This window comes from Taurulus bubalis (genome assembly GCF_910589615.1).
Source record: "Taurulus bubalis genome assembly, chromosome: 3".
Taxonomy (NCBI): Eukaryota; Metazoa; Chordata; class Actinopteri; order Perciformes; family Cottidae; genus Taurulus; species Taurulus bubalis.
The window spans coordinates 11521961-11543006 of record NC_136591.1 but is presented as its reverse complement, the minus strand read 5'-3'; the positions used below and the strand labels follow the sequence as shown (position 1 = coordinate 11543006).

The 21046-nt window shown below is 40.7% G+C and overlaps 1 protein-coding gene across 1 annotated transcript in view; it reads left to right on the top strand.

Annotated features, from left to right (window-relative positions):
* Nucleotides 1-13218: 13218 nt before the first annotated feature.
* Nucleotides 13219-21046, top strand: part of LOC306733959 (urea transporter 1) — a gene marked incomplete at both ends in the record, with an annotated part of 17893 nt that continues 10065 nt past the window's right edge. The window contains 4 exons of the mRNA XM_079215277.1: nt 13219-13345; nt 13739-13928; nt 14799-14927; nt 15533-15722. Coding sequence (XP_079071403.1) covers nt 13219-13345; nt 13739-13928; nt 14799-14927; nt 15533-15722 — 636 coding nt within the window. The remainder of the gene's footprint in view (nt 13346-13738; nt 13929-14798; nt 14928-15532; nt 15723-21046) is intronic.

The window sequence follows — 21046 nt, the reverse complement described above, 5'->3', positions numbered from 1 at the left end:
CGATGAGCAGGGAAAGAGTTAGTAGGCACGGTGAACAGTTGATGTGTGTGGGTTTGCAGGTAGTCGTCTATCAGAGGGTCATTTGCAGATAATGAAACGATGGCAAAGAAAAGGGAGTGAAGAGGCTGAATGACTGAGACCTAAACCTGGTAGATGAGCTTTAAGGTGAAGGACTACTTATTATGATTATCATTACGTCTATGTTTTGCTGGGACGTTGTATTAATTGAATACTTATTTTATCTCTCGCAATAATCATCCTTGTGTGCTAACACATTTCCTTATGGTTTCTGCCGCCTCAAATAGTGAAGTGTCAATCTTTGAGGCCTCTTCTCTTGGTTATGCAAGATGTATAGAAGCTCATGGTTTGTCTGTGTATGCACAGTTTTTTTTCTTCAAATATCGAATATTTCATTTCACGTAACACTTCCCCTTGAGGCTGCCTTATTAGTGATGACAGCCGAGGAGAAACAAAAGGGTCGGCGAATGCTAGAGAAGAGAAACACTTTATTTATACAACCTGTTGTCAGTGTTGTGGTTTACCTGAGACACACTGCACTGATGCACAGAGGGAGAGAGAGAGGACCAACAGCAAAGAGCAGGAAAGAGTGAGAGATAGAGCGGGAAAAGGAGCTGGCACATGTGGATGGAGACGAGACCCTTACATAAGATTCCCGCACTCACACACACGAAAAGGTGGTGTTATTTCATACTTTTTAACCATAGCAACTGGGATGTGTGATTCCTGGACTGTCGGTTTCTCTTTGACTGCCGTCCAGCCACACATTGTGTACACCCACATATCTTTTAGATTCTTTAGGACCAAGGCTTGTGTCCTGATGCAGACTGTGGGAGGAAACCCTATATATACATATATATGATTTATTTTCTCTTTGTCTGAATGAGGCGTGATCCCATTGTGGATCTGTCCCATGTGCTCACTGTAATATTGTACATTTTTAGTAGAAGAGCAGCAGAAAGATCACAACTCTTGTATCATGTTTTCGCAGACATAATAGTCATATTGTGACACTGATTCTGACACTATTCCATGATGATTATATTATATAGCCTTATGTCCTTGTATATATGATATTATTTGTATATTCTGTATATCAAATGAGGCTTTGGAGAAAGTTCAATAAGGAAAATAAAAAGTTTCTTACATCTCTCTAATCACCAAACTCTTTATCTGTTGCTCAATAACTTCGACTTGATTACTCCTTATTGAACTCACTACAGGTACAATAATAATGTTAACAGTATATAAATTAGTATATAAAAACTCCTTTCTCTTCACATTAGTGATGATGTTTTGCCCTGTCCTCAGCTACCTCCACTGCAAGATTCAACCCACTGAGTCACTATCACACTATCATTATTGCTTTGTGCTCGAGAGCCATTCTAATCTGCCAGTGTGGCCTCTTTAAAACCATCTGCCTGTCTGTCTGTCTGTCTGTCTGTCTGTCTGTCTGTCTGTCTGTCTGTCTGCCTGTTTGGAGAAATCTGTCCTCAATGCACAGTGCAATTGAGGGGATGAGTCATCGTGGAAATGAGCTTCACTCAGACAGACAATAAAACAAGATTTACTGAGACCTTTACATTTTTCACAACACACGCCATTTCAAACAATTTTAGTGCATGTTCCAAGCAACCCTGATCATCGACTCGAAAGCGAAAATAACATTTACCATCTGCCACAGCTCTGATGCTTACAGCACAGCACATTACAAAACACACACACACACACACACACACACACACACACACACACACACACACACACACACACACACACACACACACACACTAATGACCTCATTTTAATGTGGACTAAAGGCTGCCTATTAGTCAGGTTGTGAGAGCTCAGAGAAATAGATTAATTTGTGGTCGAAGGCATTCAAGGGAAAAAGGCTACATTGGTTAATGCAGGCTCCACCTCTTTTCCCATTTTTGGATTAGTCGGCAGTTAGACTGTGTCGTCACTGCCAAGAAGGCTCTTCATAGCGTTTCCATAGAAACGGCATGAAGGCCACAGGTGCCTATCTTTGAGAAAGGCGTCAAATGAGATAGAAAACAAGTTCCTGTTGGGTTTACGACACGACACAGAGCCTATGAAAAGCTACAGCCACCTCGGGGCTGGAGAGAGTGTGTGTGTGTGTGTGTGTGTGTGTGTGTGTGTGTGTGTGTGTGTGTGTGTGTGTGTGTGTGTGTGTGTGTGTGTGTGTGTGTGTGTGTGTGTGTGCACAAACAAAAGGTTAGAAACAGGTTCGCCAATCTCTTGCCTTGACGTTACCTTTGCTGTCATGGCAACAGAGCGCTGTAGCGGTTCAAGGAGGACACTGGAGAGCATGACAGACAGAGAGATGAGCGAACATGGAGGAGAAGCTGGAGGAATGTCGGCCAGGAGGCAAGAGATTGATGGAGCAGGGAAACAGGTGGGAAGGAGGGATTGCGTTGGCGGATAGCTGAGCGGTCTCGCTCTGTCGGCCTGGCGAGGAGGCAGCAGAAAAAGAGAGGAGGCAGCTTGAGATAATGGGCATGAAAGGTAGAGGCTGACATGACTGCACGGACGAGCTTTTGTTTTCCCTGAGCTGACACGTGTCCCTAGTTTTTACAATAAAATTGTTTTGTCAAGGTTTAAGATAATTATGAGTATATATATATATATATATATATATATATATATATATATATATATATATATATATATATGGAAAAATAGAAAAGAATGTTGAGTTGTTGATTTGGATAGGAAATGAATGGGAGGGGGTCATAAACATTAAACAAGACAACCATGACACTGAACAGTCTCTTGGCTTCACTTCATTTCCCTTCTGGTGTCTGCCTGGAGTCGCAACTCGTGAGGCTTTTCAGGCATGAAAATGAGAAATAATATTAAAATTGATTGGTATTTACTATTAAATCCAAATGAGTCAACCAGGAGAATCAAAGACAATACAAGGACTTGAAAAATAATAATTATCTATAAGTATGACTATAAAGTTTGCAACTGAGTCAGACTCACGACCACTGAGTTGTGGCCATTTGAATGTATCAGTTCACTATAGGTTTTGGTGGTATCGGGCTTTGCTCATCTACATTTGGGTAATTATTCATTGTATAATGTCCTTTTATGTCAATTGGACCTCATCTGCAAGACTTCGGAAGATCATAAGGCAAATCAAAAAACAGATGCCTTTTTTCTTCCAAATATGTTCTAAATTTGATAAAGGTCGGCTATAATTTGGACAAAATAGCAAAAGAAAAAAATGGTAACTGTTGGAAGACTGTAGTCTAGCGTCTCATGTAGAAATTAGGATTGAACATTCTCAGAATTACCAGAACACAATAATAGGGGCCCATGGAAAACACATTCACATTAAGCGGCATACGCTCAAGGTTTTCCTGCAGGCCCCAGAATCGCTGTTAACCTCAAGGTACATTATTGAATTGTTTCGTTTCGCCAGTTGGACTAAAGCCAGTTGCTGTAAAACTCTTTATGCTTAGATTTCACAAAACAGTCCATTTATGGCAGAGTTTCATTTAATATCACGCCAGTGTGAGGAACCTAATGTACCTAAAATAGAACTCGTCATTATTAGCATCCGATGTTCCGAAAGTCCAACATCAGACTAAACATCCTAGAAAATAAAGACAAAGCATCAAAAAGCGTTTCGAGGAATGTGTGAATGTGCTCAACAGCGGTCATTAAATTCTTCAGAATTGTTCAACATAGGCGTCTGAGCTTGTAAGCAAAATGAAAAGACGAATTTGTCTCTCAGAATAAATCTCCGGTCCCTCATCATATTTATTGTATTTCCACAGCTGCTGCAGAGGTGGATGAAAGGCGTGGCTGATTGGTATGCGGGGAGGAAGGCAGAGGAAGATCAAGAGAGAAACCAAATCTGAACACGGAGGATTGTGTGAGCGCTTTGAGATTGGTTCGAATTTCATGAGTTGTTAACAAACGTTTTACAGCCCAAGGCTGACAGATGAAGGGAGAGAAAAAAACTTCCTTTTGATCTCTCTCATACCCCTCCCCTCTCTCTCTCCCCAGTGCTCCCTCCATCTCCATCTCTCTCAGTGCCTCCCTCCCTGTGTTCCTTACTTTTATTTATCACTCTCGCTCCACCACTCTCTCCCTGTGCAATTCTCAGAGCATCCTCGCCTGTTGCTCACAGCATCATCTGACAGATGCAGCTCTTGTTACCACTCTGCTCTCCCTGCCCCTCTCACCACATTCCCTGTGGTCAGGACGGGCCTGCCATGGAGAGCCATCAGTCACGCACACACACACACACACACACACACACACACACCCTTGATCTCTGACCCTGCTCTCCTCCCTCCCTCCTGCCATGTTATAAAACCAAAGAGTTCGTATAATCTCAATCGATTGCCACTCACTTCTCAATCGTCTTTTTTTTTCGTCACGTGTTTTCATCTGAGCCTCTGTTTGATTCGCACTCATACGTTCTGTTTATGCAATAACATGCAAAAGGAAATTCCTTTAATTTAACTGAAGGAAAATAAATTAGTAAATATATGGAGGTATGAACTGACAACGCTGACGCACTACACTGCATTACATTTGACAATATGGACACACACACACACACACACTCACACACACACACACGCAAACGCACACGCACACACACACACACAATCTCTGATGTTAAAATTGACCTTAAGAAGGATACAGAGTACGTAACCACTTATTTCAATCATATGGAGTCTCACACGCACACACACACACACACACACACACACACACACACACACACACACACACTCGCACACACACACTCGCACACAAACACACACACTGCTCAACACATATTACATTCTGCCCATGTTTAAGGCTAAGCTCCGTTTAATCAGCTGCTTAACCTTTTGCTGACTCCCTATCACTCACTTTGAGTGCATGTGTGTGTGTGTGTGTGTGTGCGTTGTCTTCAGTTAGTGTGTAATTGTGTATTCTAAATCCATAAATCCTGTTTGTTTTATACTATATGGCAGTAAAACTACCAGCAGTAATAATCTTCCCACCATCAGTGAAACAGATCAAAGGGTCCCAACACAAGATATTGGGTAGTTAATAACCTCACGTCTTCCATTAGCGTCTGCAGTGACATCCCATCACAGGTAGACATTCATTGATTTAATGGTCACTTCTATTTCCATTACAGAGAATGTGATGTCCTCACTGTGATTATGTTGCTTAAAACAGTGATGCCTGTTTGAACAACCGTACAGCATTTAAAAGAGCTGTATTTAACATTCTGAACATGAAGATATGAGCAACTATTATCTATGTAAAGATATAGAGGAGTAATGTTACCTCTGTGTGTGTGTTGTCTGAGTTTATCCTTGCCTTGTTCACATCGCCTAAATAAGGGTACCCACTGTCTCACGCAGCCTAGTACAGTATTTAGTTTTAAAGACTAAACTCAATATCAAGTTAATTCTTCTCTAGTCTAGTCATTTGTCTATGTGTTTCTATTATAGCATCCCAGGCAAGCCTCCCAGCATGCACCGGGGCAACAGACTCATGGAAATAAGTCTCTTTCTACGTGTGGCTTTAACTTAATCCTTAAAAGACTTCCTGTGTTTCACATGCAGCACAATGCAAAGCCATCAACGTGATTGACGGGAGGTCTGACATTGTGGAGGTCAGATCAGATAACTTCCGTTATAAAAAAAAGGCTCTTTGGAGCACACAGGGTGCCGGGCTCGGTGGATTAGCAGCTCAAGCATGCTATTGCAGTTGATGTTGAAGAGGCTGTTTGTGCTACGACTTGATTGGCATGAAATTTAAAGTGAACAAACAAACTTTCAGCTCAAGCAGTTGAGGCAGAAGAAAAAGGCACAGATTGAACTCATAGCGATTCTCTGTGCCGCTAAACAGATCAGCCAATTTAGATTTTACCGTCAAATTTCTCCCAAAACCAAAATCCTCAGTCTGAACGGATGTAAATTCAGGCGACAAATAAATGGTTCTTTCGAGGTCCCGGTAACTCTCACTGACACCACTAATCCATCCTCCTCCACTTCTTGTTCTCCAGAGTTAGCAGAGGCAACCTGGATTTGAGGGAGTAAGTCTGTTCGAGGAACCCCAGAGACAGGAAGCTTCTGAGGCTTAGAGGAAAGTCAGTGCTGGTTTGTCTGGCAGAGAAATCTGCTTTTTCCTCTATATTGAAATGCAATAGAATTAATCTTCAGATATCCCATTTTCTCAACATTGGCTTTCCTGATGCAGTCTTATGGCATTAAATATGACACTTTAAATGCTACACGTATCCAATTGCATTGGATCCAGCATTGCAACAAGAGTGCAGGGTGGGAGAGTATAAAGATCTGGAATTAGAGAGGCTGAGCAGGGGCTATTGATTTTGTTTGTGTCAATGGCAGTGCAACCAACCTACACATTTACTGACATAGGAAGAGATACACAGACTGCAAGCAGACAAATACTGACACACTCACACACACAAACACATGCACAGTCGATCGTTCAGGCTTAGCCTCCGTAATGATCCCTTGTCTTCGTCTGCTGCTGGCGGTTAATTGCTCAGCCGCTGGAGGAAAGGCGGAAGGTTATCGACCGGCTTGACACAGTCGGTCCCTCATCTCCATCACACCACTCTCTTGGGCCGCTGCAAGATTAAAACATCTCTTCATAGTGTTCCGTAGAAATTGTTATGTGTGTTTTCAGCAATGCTATGATGTGGTTATGCTTTTATACATCTGCAAAGTGAGCAGTTCATATTTTTAGATGAGCAGAAGTTTATGAAACCAGGTCACAAGAAAATTAAATGAATTTTGAGAGCATGTTGCTTCTGTCTATGATCTTGCAGCTGAAAGTGGATACGAGGGTAGATACTGGAATATAAACTTGAGTTAATCAAAGTGCAATCTCTGATCAACGAGGGATAAAGAAAAGTGCTTTTTTAAAGTATTTTTTATTGGTAATTTAATAGTTTTGCATGACAGCATCACCTTAATTACTCTTTGAGTGCAAATGTCAAGTGTGTCATTGTCCCCTGCTAAAACTTCCATAATAAAACTGTCTTCAAAGTTACCTTCTCTTGTTTACTTCCCAAATTGATTTTTTCGAGATAAGAACATTGTACACATCTGGCCTCTCAGGATTTAAACTGCTTGAAATTAATAAACAGGTTGTCAAATACAGTAAAACATAAAGTAAAACCCCAAATGAGAGATGTTTGTTTTTCTCCAGCTGGGCCACAGATTTTTTATTTATTTCCTTTCAGATCTATTTTTCAGCAGCAGCTCAGAGGAAGGAAGATAAAATACTGATCCAACACACGGCCTTTTGGGGGAAAGCATCCCAACCTCCCTGTCAAGCTTTCACCGAAAACTGCTGTTTTCACAGCCTGAGATCAAACAGCTGACATAAACTTGATGAAAAAATAAAAAAATGTAAGATCAAGGACTTCATATTGAGACTTTGAGCCTTGAAAAGCATTGGAAGAAGGCTAGATATTTTGTAATTCATCATAAACAGTTCCTCACAACACAGACACTGTAGCATATGTTTTATTGAGTTATTTAAAGGATTAACACCTGGATCAAGCAACCAGTCTGTCGAGTCTATTCTTTCAATAGAGAATTCATAACATTGTTCAGACGATGCACCTGACACTGCTAACAAATACAAATCTTACCCAAAAAATACAAAAAACAACACTTGAAGTGAAACTAAATAAGAGAAAGTTGAAGAAGTGGAGTGATAAACTAAAATAAAGGTTTTAAAGTTTAATGTCTCTAAAGTAACAAACAAATTGAACGATGTGGCCAGTTCTACAGAGCATCAAACATTTATGAGTTTCACTGGGGAGGTCAGGGTATCTTTGATCGGTTTCATGTTCAAGGACACGTTTAAAGAGATGGAAACTGAACCCACGCAATGAGTAAAGGAAGGACCACCAGGATACCTCCCTTTTTCTTTGAATCTCAAAATAAATCCCCTTAACAGAAAAATTCAGTGTACATTAATTTACATTATAGTCTACATGTATGATTAAATGCTGTTTCAGCAATTATCCCTCTACAGTAAAGGGCACTTTAGGGGAAATTATTATTTAGAAGTATAGTTTAATTTGGCTGCTGTTACTTTAACTTTGGGGAGTGATTTGGATCCTTAAATTGATGAGAACTTTGCGGCAGAAATTCCATTTTAGCACTAGATAAAGTCAAACTGAGTGGTTGATCATTTCTCTGAGTCAACTTTGGCTTTTTGTTTTGCCATGTTTCTTTTTTTTTAACCTTCAAGGCGTTCATCTACAAACAAAGGTAAAGTGGCTGCAAATTGATTAAATAGCTACAACCAGCAGCAAGTTAGCTTAGCTTAGTATAAAGACTGGCAGGGGGACACTGCTAGGTTGGCTCTAAATATTATAAATCAAAGACAAAACTGATTCAGAAAAAAATTCTGTGTTACAAATTTGTTTGCTTATTCAGTACTACAGAGAGTCAGGTATACAGACATTTAGGAGCCATCAATGAATCAGTCAGACTAATCACAGACAACTGAGTCGCCCTAGAGCTTTTACTTGATCTACATTTTGACAAACACACCTTGAGTTTGAGCTTCTCTTAATTCCATCATCCCTGGTGTCACCGTGGTTAAACAGGCTCATGCCCAAAGCACCCAGCTAATCTATGCGGTCACACTGTATGCACAACACACATCTGATGTATCACAGCAGGATGATGAGCTCTAGTCCCTGGTCGTGAGTCTAAAACTCACAGCAGTCATTCCCTCTGTGTTGTCTGCTTCCTCTGGAGCCGTATATCAATTTAATTGAATAAGGTTTGTTTGTTGTAACCAAACGAAGAGCACACATGGAGGGAGAAAAACAGAGCGAGAAAAGGCTATATTTAAAAATCTCCTAATAACTGCCCAAACCGGATTGTAATTACTGTGGCTGTGGGAACAGGCACCATCGAAAAATACTGAGTTCTTGTTTTTCTACTGCAAAGTATTGACTATGCCACACCAAGCGATCAATCATTACCACATACATGCATGCAGCACATACAATGAGTCTAGGAAATCAGTAACAAGCAATCCAATTGTATATAAGTGAGGAAAAAAAAGAAAAAGAGACCACATTTGAGGCATATGAAGTAGTTCCACAAGTCATTGTGGATTCTGGTTAATGTTTTTTTTTCAGAACAGTGAACTGGCACAGCTTAACATTTATTTATACAGCTCAATATGACAAATTTGCCTCTGGGCTTTACAATGTACAGCATACGCCACCCTGTGACTGTGAAGATGGGCCTATCGCAGTGATACTCGTGCTTGAAATTCACAGTCTTCTTGCTTTCAAAATACTATTCACAACAGAAGAGGCAAGAGTGAGAGAAGGAGGTAGAACAAAAACAATGAGAGAAATGTGCAGCATCATGGAAACGGCAGGAAATTATGCCTGCTTTTTTAGTTTTTGTATCTATGTCTGTCTTCTATATAACACAGTAATTATTTGTCCTTCCTTATATCACAGTGTTTCATGTTTGCTCCACTCTGGCATCCAGACTTTTCTCTGTGGACTTTTAGTAATTCATTGTTTACTCATCAAGGAAAATGTTAAAATGTTTGTAGATGAGTAGCCTTTTAGTGTGGAGTTCAGGGAAAACGCTGATGCTAAGTACCACAATGAACAGTGTGAAAATTGCATCTTGAACTCCAGATGGGCTGTAATTTCAGCACCTCGTTTGTGACGTGATCATCAGGGCCTCACGCCTCATTTGCTGTGCAGATTGGATTCTTTTAGCTGGTTCAGTAATCCAATTTTTATAGTGGCTTTTGCTGAGTTTCTGTGAACTGATCCCGATTTTTCAGAAGTTTTATTTAAACTACGCCTGAGGTTTTAACAAGATTATACTTGAAAATAATGTTGTGTCCGTTTTGTGAAGGTCTGAGCAGTAGCTGGTAGTTCTGTATCAGTGTGACATTGACGCTAATGCTATTTGGTTGCTATATTTGGAACAAGGTAGCATACCCTGCGTTCCCCTTGTGTATCGCTGTGGGCCTATAGAGACATTAGACTGTAGAAACGCAGAGATCTTTTAACTTTTAAAACTACTGTATGTTTTTTGGTCGAAATTGTACAAAATAATACAAAAATATGTGCTGTGTATTTTCCTGTGGAGTGTTGTTTCTTTGGTCATTGCAAACTAGCTTGAGCTATAAATGCCTTTGATAAACTTGAATATTTTAAGTAACACAGATTAAACATCGCAGAATTAAACTGATGCAGAACACGTTTGACACTGCCAGATAATGTGGAATGAATCAACGTACCTTGTCAAGACACTTCAGGGGACTCAAAAGGGTGAAACTATGCGGTGAGACCTTGTTTTGAATCTCTGTAGTCTCTCAATTTAATTAAAGTTTTCAGATACACTTTGCTTTTTTTTGGCATGACATGTTAATGCATTTGTATTGCCAAAGCATGTTCTGGAAAATAAAATATACTCAATAGTCCCTCTTTTACTCTTTTACGTGCCATAAAAACGATATCCTATCCTCAACATTTATAAATTTAAGTACTACATGTTTAGGGTTATACCGAAAAGTTGGGACTTCGATGCTTCCTTCATAGCGTTGACATTCAAATTCGTAATTAACATTCAAATGCTATGTAGCTTTTTTTTTTTGCATGTCTATTCATTGTGTTTAAATATACGGTATTTCTGCCCAGTTGCAGAAGAACTTTAGGCACACTAATATAAGTAGTAGTATACTATTTGTAGAATTAGATTCCAGTGGCTGCAAAGTGTGGTCCAAACATTTACAATAACTCCAGAGCGTTGTAAATTCTAAAAGTGAAAATGTATTTTAAAAAAGATGGATGTAATCATTTGCAAAATTCCCAACAAGTTTTAATCTAACGAAATATTCTGCTTCAATCCAAATTTGTTTGTGATTACCCTTTCAAAAACATTTTCACTGTGGTCAAAGTGTTTGCTCTCCCGCTTGACCCACACAAAAGGAGGTATCAACGGGGCTGTCTAGCAGAGATCTTATAAAAGCATCAATTATATTTATAACTACAAATGACAACAACATTATTTTCCACATTCTTTTAGGATGTTGACATTTTAAAATATGACAACAGACATGGACCCGTACTTGTATAGCACTTTTCTAGTCTTCCAACCACTCAAAGCGCTTTAACACTACATGCCATCATTCACCCATTCACCCACTGATGAGAGGAGCAACCATGCAAGGTGCCACATCAGGATTATCAACCATTCATACACCGTAGGCGCAGCTACGGGAGCAATTTAGGGTTAAGTGTCTTGCTCAAGGACACATCGGCATGGACTAGCGGAGCCGGGGATCGAACCGCCGATCCTCTTGACGACCCTGCTCACCACTGAGCCACAGTCGCGACATACAAAGCTTTGTTTGAAAACGTTAATAAGCTTCGAAAGTATAATTTAAAAAATAATAATAATAATACTTTTCTCTTCAGAACAAAGGTCTATATAAAGTCAGTATTTAGTTATAACATGGCCCACAGTAACACAGTATCGCAGCCAGTGATGTTTACTTCACTACATAGCCCTCTGTGGGCATTCAGTGACCTGTGTAATGTGCTGGAATGAGTCTGGATTGGAACGCACACACACATACACACACACACACACACACACACACACACACAAACTCACACCGGGATTAGTGAACACATTTTTAAATTGACTGCAGCTACAGGACGGTGGCTTGCCTCGATGCAGCCTATGTGTGCATGGCAGCGTGTGTCTATATGTTTCCTCTTAACGAAACCAACACATTTGCAGGTCAAAGTTTAATCTTCCAGCATTCACCTGCATCTCTCTCTAATAACATCCCACTCCGCCGTGCGTGTATGTCACTTCCAGAGCTTCACAGTCTGATTGGAATGAGCTGAGCGCCAGAGACAGGCAGAGGGAGGGCGGATGTGTTTATTGAAGCAAATATATGATGGATTGAGCAAGGGAGACATAGGAAGCAGGGGGTGTGTGTGTGTGAGAGAGAGAGAGAGAAAGAGAAAGAGAGAGCGAAAGAGAGAGAGAGAGACAGAGAGAGAGAGAGAGAGAGAGAGAGAGAGAGACAGAGAGAGAGAGAGAGATTAGCTATGCTGGAGATGGCACAGCAGTTTCCACCTGCAAAAACAAGACTTTTAAATCCCTGCTGCACTGCCTCAGACGGAGTGAAAAGAATCTCTCTCTGATGGTATCCGACATGCTGTTATTGTCTTCACTTATTGCACTTTTAGTCTACTAATGGGTGTGCACCAGCGGCCACATGCACATACACGGATGCACATATCTCTTGGAAGTCGCCTTTCTTGTGTTGCTCGAGTGGAAGCAAAACAAAAGCATTTCTCTGCTATTTGGGCCATTCAGTGAGTGATGTGTCACTGGAGAGTTGCAGGTATGCACAACGCAGTCATCTACACAAACACACGTTTCTTTTCTGAACTCCAAGTGCTCAACTATTCTTAAGGTGTAAACAAAGTATGCAGAAGCAGTGTTAGGAGCTTAGAAAAGTCAAGTTGATGTCGTAGCAAAACAAGTGCCTCTCAGATGTGAGAGAGGAATCTGGTGTCAACATTGTTCCTCTCACGCATTTGTTTTCTCAAAGAAGGCCAAGCAGTAGAGATGGCTGGGTTACATATTACACCTTTTGGACAAATTTGAGATAACGCAACACGCATTAGCGAAGGCAGAAAGACAAACATCCGTGTATCCCGCTGCAATAAAAGGTGGATGATTAGCTTGAATGGACAAACAATGAGGGAAGAGATGTCACCGCTAGAGAAACGGGAAGGAGAGGACAGAGGTGATTTGGACATGAGGGGGTCACCAGTCTTCTTCTCCTGGACCAGTTCCATTGGTGTTGGACTTTGTCCTTCTGTGGCACGACCGGAACAAAGCTGTGTGAATACGTTAGCCGGCCCACTAGTTTATTAGTCATCCCCTTAAACCTCACTCGGGAGGAAAGAGGGAGAGGAGGAAAAGGCAATGAAGGCATGACTGACAAGGAAGGGGTGTGAGAAGCAACAGGGGAACAAACAGAGGGGCGAGAAGAACTAAAGAGGAGCGACAAAGTAAAAGCGGAAAGGGCTTTTCCAACATCACTACGATAAATTTATCCCTTTTCTAGCGCCGTGGTCCAACAGCTGCGGGGATGTGGATGGATACCAAAACGGAGGTGAAGGAGGCCAGCAGGAATCGCTCCAGTCGGAGTCGACGTGTGACAGGCGGCCTGCTGTTGTGCACTGGGGACATGGAGCACTTGGATAAGTACATGCAGGGTAGGAAAACTCTCACAAGTACACTGTTGCATCCCGACATGTTTTCTTGCTTCTAATATTGGACCTTTTTTAATTAAAAATGTGTTTGAAAAACGCATAATTAATCGCTGCTGAGTCTCCTCAGAATGTTATTTGTTCCACAACTTTTAAAAAGTTGCACAACACATGCAATCATTGCACAACGCCCACAAGGAATTCTGCTGCACTCATCTTCCAACATGAAACATAATCATTAAACTCTCATCTTAGTGCTTGTATAAAACCCTGTATGGCCATCAAGAGAAATATGTTTTGTGCTGTAGATTGCCTTAAGTTGGAAATAATAAAATGGATTTTGGGGTGGGGGTGCATGCTGTCAAAAATGTGTAAAATGTTTTCTTTCTCTGTCCTCAGACAAGCCGTTTGTGCTGCAGCTGGTGGTGTGGGGCCTGAGAGGGGTGGCCAGGGTGATTCTAGCCAACAACCCGCTAAGTGGGGCTCTCATCCTGGCCGCACTGTGCTGGGCTTCACCTTGGCAGGGCCTGCTGGGAACTCTGGGTGTACTATCCTCTACCCTAACAGCTGTTATCATGGGGCAAGACAGGTGGACCGATATGCATACATGCAGAAACATACACTCGGCAAAGAAGCTCATAAAAGTGCACATTTGTATGTACACATTTAATGATACATCCATCCTAAAATCACATAACAGAAAAATTTCCCTTTCAAAGAACCAAACCCTCATTAAAGTCCTGTCGGTTGATTGGAAGCCAACCCCTTAACACAAGCTTATAATTGGCACCACTTTATGATTAAAGTTGATCGAGGTTTCTACTTAAAATTCATGAGTATAACAAGGCAAGGCAAGTTCATTTGTATTGCACATTTCAACAACAAGGCGATTCAAAGTGCTTCACATAAAACCATTAAAGCATTAAAACATAATGCAGAAGAAAACAAGATTTTAAAACAATTAAGAACATTCATTTTAAAACAGTAAAAACACAAAAATATATAATACAAGTTGTAGTGCAGTTTAAGAAATATAATGCAGTAGTGAGATGCAGAAATTGATATCCTTGAATCTGGTTCAATTAAAGGCAAACAGAAAAGTCTTCAATCTGGATTTAAAGGAGTAGACCTGCAGCTTCATTCTAGTTGAACTGGGGCTCCTAATGTTGTGTTTTGATTAATCTAATATGCTTAATAATACATTTGGTGTCACCCTATGGCCTCTGCTCATTGAAACTGAACAGTTTATTTCATGGGGACCCATAAAAAGCTACGCTCATGTGTGTTTCGATTTTGAAAACAATCTTACTGTAAATCACTGTCTCACACAAATGTAATTGTGATAATGAAATGTGAATATTTCTATTCTCTCTTTGTGTGTGTGTGTGTGTGTGTGTGTGTGTGTGTGTGTGTGTGTGTGTGTGTGTGTGTGTGTGTGTGTGTGTGTGTGTGTGTGTAGTGCTGAGGTGTCAGGAGGTCACCATGGTTTTAACGGCATGCTGGTGTCTCTGCTGATAGGAGTGTTCAGCTCTGCAGGAGACTGGTACTGGTGGCTGCTGCTGCCTGTCTGCTTGGGGTCAGCTACATGGTAAGATACACGGATATTCTATGTTTTTATCAAAAGCCTTTTCCTTATATTGGTATTTTAAAGGAGAATTGGGCTTCTTGTTCCTTTTTAGCTCACACAGTCTGTAAATAGCTAATGATAATTAGCCTAAATATCTCTCCCAGTCACATCACTGGTCTCATAGCTCTGAAACAGCATTTGCCAATCACAGCTAAACGTGATACTGGCAGCTCAGCACATATCATCAAAAACCTGCACACAAAGACATATGGATTATAATTGTCCATCAAGTTCCCCTGATTTGGTGAAACTGTTTATATGAGTAAATTGGACCGGCATCACTGAGCAATAGTCCTTTTGCATCTCACCTCGGACATGGTCACATAGTTCAGTAATTAATGTTTCACAACAGCGTTTGCACTGCAATGTGTTTCAAGGCTGAGAGATACTACTTTTAATGCATCTCTATGTTGCATGGAGCCAAACCAACCAACCAGATATTAGGCTCTGCATTTAGTGTGAATGTGAACAGCATGTGTCTGCAAAAAGCTTGTAAACCAGGTCCTTTCCATTAAAAATGATCAGCACTCACACTACTCTCTCAAACCCCCCGTCCCCATCTCCAGTGTCTTTCTGTTCAGTGGTCTCTCCCCGCTGTTGGACCGCTGGGACTTGCCTGTCTCAGTTTTTCCCTTCAACGTCATCATTGTCCTCTACCTCCTCTGTACCGGCCCAGACAACCCTTACTTCCCACACCACCCCTCTACGCCTCCGGGGCTGCCGGAGCACAATGGCACCGAGCTCATTGCAGTAGAGGTGAGGCGATTCAATTTTAAATTTAATTAACTGTTTGTGCACAGGTTGAGGTTTAAATTACACAGAAGCCAGGAGGTTGCTGTTCAAAAGCAGACTCAAATCATGATTGGTTCTCTGATTTCGGTCAAACTTTTTTAATGTCAACACAAGGATTATTTCCCCCCTTTTTTCATAAAGTCCAGAAAACATACCAAAAAGACATTACTTGAGTTTTACGATAAGTCATTCATCCTTATATTCTGTTTATATACAATAAACATTTCCCAAACAAAGACCCTGCTTATTTGAAATAACATCCATAAAAAAAACATAATATATATGAGAAGAACTGAAACAAATAGGAGAGAATGAGAAACGTAAATTATGATGAACAAATACATATATATGTGTGTGGCGATGACGAAGACCGTTGGAGCAGGCTGAAGATCTACATGATGGCATGTGAAACAGTTAAAGTTATTTAATTTACAACTGTATGACTATGAATACTATATTTTTAAAACTACATTTACCTTTCTCTCCTTATAGCAAAGCTCTATTCCTAGTTCCTACACCCTAAACAATGTGACCAATGGCAACAAAGTGGCAAGTAACATAATTGATTAGATATTAAGTACTACAAATGTGACTAAAAAGTATTGAATTAATTAATTAAATACCTCCAAATGAGTAAAATTCATCAATTTCCTACATTGACTTTCCTGATAAAATATAATTTAAGTCTACTCAGTGATTCACAGTTGATTTTTTTCAAACTAAATTAAGTAAAATGTCTTAATAAATAAATACAACTTCTTGAATTCAGCTTAATGAATAAAACCGATGTTACCAACTATTGGCCCATCAGCATCCTCCCAGCTATCTCTAAAATAGCTGAGAAATCGCTTGCAGAGCAACTAATTGTACACCTTAACAACTCACCTCACCAGCTACATCCCGTGCAGTTTGGTTTCCGAGCCAATCACTCCACTGACACAGCCAACTGCTTTCTCCTTGAGAATATAAAGCTTCAATTGGATAAAGGGGGAGTAGTAGGAGCAGTATTTATTGACCACAGAAAGGCTTTCGACACTGTTAACGGCAATATCTTGATTAAGAAAATGTCACGTTTCAACATCTCAGCTGAATCGCTAGCACTGATGAAGTCCTACCTTGAGGGAAGAACCCAGTGTGTTAGAGTGGGTGAGGCTGTATCGCCTACGCTAGGATATGAAGTGGGTGTCCCTCAGGGTTCGATTTTGGGACCATTATTATTCAGCTTGTATATAAATGACCTCCCCAGTGTTTGTAAGGGATGTGATATTCAAATGTACGCTGATGACACAGTAATTTATGTCCATGCAAAAAGCAAAGAACAGGCTGCACTTAAACTCACCAATACAATGGCCAATGTGTCTAAATGGCCCCTCAGATTCCTGTTTACACCTAAACGTGAAAAAGTCGGTCTGTATGTTTTTCACAAAGACGGCATTTAACTCATCTGAGCCGGATGTCTATGTCTCTGGTGGGAGGCTCCAGATAGTGCCTGAATATAAATACCTAGGTATCTCGATTCAAACCTTTCTTTTAAAAAGCAGGTAAAAAACGTGGCAAAAGTTGTCATATTGAATTACTGCAAAGCTGTAATTTAATGGAATGATCATCCCACATTTGACTTATTGCCTAACCAGCTGGGCTCAAGCCACCAGCACAACTCTAAAATCAATTCAAATCTTTCATAAGCAGTCTCTTAAAATACTTGATAAAAAGCCCAGGAGTTACCACCACTGTGCAATTCTAAGTAAACACAGTCTCCTGATAACATCACTAAATTCTCCTATATGTGTCTTGTTTTTAAAGTTCCTCATGATATGGCTCCTCCCCCACTTGGTGAATTTATCAAACGAAACATGCAGAGTGGTAGACAAACTAGATCTGTGGAGAGAGGTGACTGTATCATCCCCTTTAGGAAAAGTTCCTTTAGCCAGTTTGCATTCTCAGTAAAAGCAGGACACCTCTGGAATGCCCTGCCTCTGCATATACGCACTAGCAGAACATATCCCTCTTTTAAACACGGCCTGAAGAACTGGCTTAGCAATCAGGTGTGTGAGCATGAATCGTGACTCCCTCCTCAATGATTGTGCGTACAAAATGTGTGTATGTTTATTGATCTTCATGATGTTTTTATGATTTTATGATGAGGCCTATTTATATATTTGATCGTAACCTGTATGTTTATTGTTTTTATGATGTTTTTGTTAGAACCATTTCTTTCCTTTAGTGATGGCTTGTTATATCTGGCCACAGGGACTACGGTTGAAATTTAGCCTTAGCTAAGACTGACACATCTACCCTTGGGTTGATTGATGTGTACGGTCCCTGTTCAAATAAATGAAATGAAAATGAATAAAATATATATATGTAATTCCAAACTATACATATACACCAGTCACCATGCAGGGCTTAAGAGTGGGACTGACTGTTCCCAACAGTCCGAACACCCGCCGTCAGCTTGGTTCTGAGAAACCAGGGCTACTAACCCTGGTGACCTCTGTTGTCTTCCCAGAATGCAATACTTTAAAAAATTGCCTCTATACCCAAATCGCACCTGAGTTTGGGATTTTGTCATTTGATGGATTTAAGATCGTAAAACTGTTTTTAACTGAATTAGCTGGTGGATAGTTATTAAGACTTTCTCTTGGTTCTTCTTTGTTTGTGTGGCACATTTCCCTGCTCAGATTAGAAGGAAAGATTACCCAAACAGTTGACTTCATCAGCATTTCACCATGAGGGATAATCTGCAGGATTTTTTTAACAGAGACAGCCCATCAAGTCACATGTTAATAAAAACAGGTGCAGATCATTAGTAGTCTCAAAGGGAACTACTAAGTGACTGGATCATTTTTAAGAGACAAACAATCAGGTTGAACTGAGGCCAGTTATCCTCCGTGTGTCTGCCAGAGCGAACAAGTAACTGATCGGAGCAAAATATGCATAACATCCGCCAGCCATGACTCACCAGTTACTAAGCAACAGTTACTGATGGAGCTCCTGTTCCGAAATTATAGTCAGCCCAAACTGTTTGAAATATAACAATTCTTGATGATTGAAACTCATAGTGGTGGTACAGCAGTTGCATTCAAGATAAAGTGTCTGAGGTTGTAAACAATATTCCGAGTGTGCGACGTGCACACGATAGTGGTGGTAAGAGTGTCAGTGTTTCGAGGAAGGAAATATTGAGGTGGATTTTATAGTTGCTGCTGGGAAAAAAACTAGCAATAAAACCTTGAGGCCTGTATGTAGGCTGCTGAAAGTCACCCTGATTAAAATGCATGCTGCAGAAAATAGATGGCTTCGATCCACCAAATTGAAATGCATTGCTGTCGCCTTGAACTGCTTCTCACGAGACTTTGGCAAAAAGAACACAGACTCTCACAAGATGCTGCAGTCAGCTTTTGATGTGTGAGAGCCAGCTGGCATCGCAATGCTTCAGGAGCAACTGGATTTTAATCTCCATGCTGTTTGGAAACAGACAGAACAGATTATGTGATCCAAATTAGCTCCATCTTCTTCCAAATGTAATGAGTGTACATAAAGAGTACTCGTTAGCATTTGTGTATATGTATTGACAACTTGCAGTTTGACAGTATGTGCTGATCACATGGACAACACAACCTCACATGCAGACACAACAAACTATGCATATTACTATAAATATTTTTGACACACTCGATATACCAAATATCTTCACTGCTCAGATTTTAGCAGCACAAACCACATTATTGTATTATGTCCAAGATGGAGACGATACCAAACTAGACCTGTAAAATGTACTGTTTTATGAGCCAGGAGGGGTGCAGGATGTTGTATAAGTGTATCCCTGAACACTGTGATCTGCAAACTGACTGAAGTTCTCTGAACCAGATTAGCTACACTTATAAAATCATCTCAGCGCTGTTGGGTGTCCTGAATCAAGATTTGCCCACATTTCTATTAACAAGCATTGCGCCCCGTGGCACAGTATGTCCCTCGCACTAGATAACGACTTTCCACAAGTTTCAGCCCCTCTGCCCTCCTATGAAAGAGTTTCTCTCTCTTTTTCTCTTCCTCTCCATCGGCCTGTCTCTCTCCTTATAAACGCTATCCTTTTCACTTCATAAATTCTCTTTAGTTTATTGATCTGAAACCTCTAAATCTTTCCTCTTATCCCTTTGCTTCTCTTCTCCCCAGTCTCTATGTGTCTGCTCTGCCATGCAATTATCCTTCCTCTGTCTCCCATTTTCTCCATCTTTTTTTATAATTTCTTGAATCTGCCTCTTTTATCCTCCTTTGCTCTCCTCCTTCATAATTAAATGTACAATAAACGGCTAGTAACCAGATTTTCAAGGACAACACAATACAATTTGAGTTTTTTTTTGTTACGGTCCCTAATGTGAAACAATCTCCTCTTCCTCCTCCGCTACTATTTTTCCTCTTTCATCCCATTTTCCTTTTATACTGCTCTCCTCCTTTCTTTTTCTCCACCCATCTCCTTTTACTCTTTCCTTCTCTCCTCCTCCTTTCGTCTTTCCTCTGGTACTCTCCAGAGATGAGGATGACGTAGGTCCTATTTATATTTAATGTCTTCAGCTTCCACTCTTCTGAGGAGGGCGCTCTGGCTGCACGACCACAACAGCGTATTTAATCTTTCTGCACACAGGCGTACACATGTGTACACACACAGAAGCACACGCGCACTAAGAGTTTATGTGGCTGCGATTTAATTAAACACCATTTATGACTTGTGAATATCTGCGACAGGCAGGTGCACCCATTCCGTCGCCATGGAAACTCTTTTCTCCTGACTGAATGTTAGGAATGCTGCGTGTGTGTGTGTGTGTGTGTGTGTGTGTGTGTGTGTGTGTGTGTGTGTGTGTGTGTGTGTGTTTTAAAGGGGACATATAGTGCTCATTTCAAGGTTCATACTTTTATTTGGGGATTCTTCTCGAACATATTTTTATCATACTGTTTAAATATACCTGTCTTTACCCTCTGTCTGAAACAAACACATCCCAGCCTGCTCTGATTGGCTTATGAGAAAATATAGTGCACCTTTGTTTTCCAACCGTGGGTGTAGATACTCAGATGGGGGCGGTATCTTCTTGAGCCTGCATGCGGCATAGAAGAGAAGCCAAATATGAATTGCTCATTGAATCACCCGACTGGGTTGTCTTATTTCCCAGTTTGTACGTTGGTCAGTCCAGCTACCCAAACGTATGCGCACAAGCACTGAAAAAGTAAGTTTTTCATGTCCCGTTTACCTGCGAGAAGACCAGAGGCTGAATTTGAATGGGAAGAGAGCCATT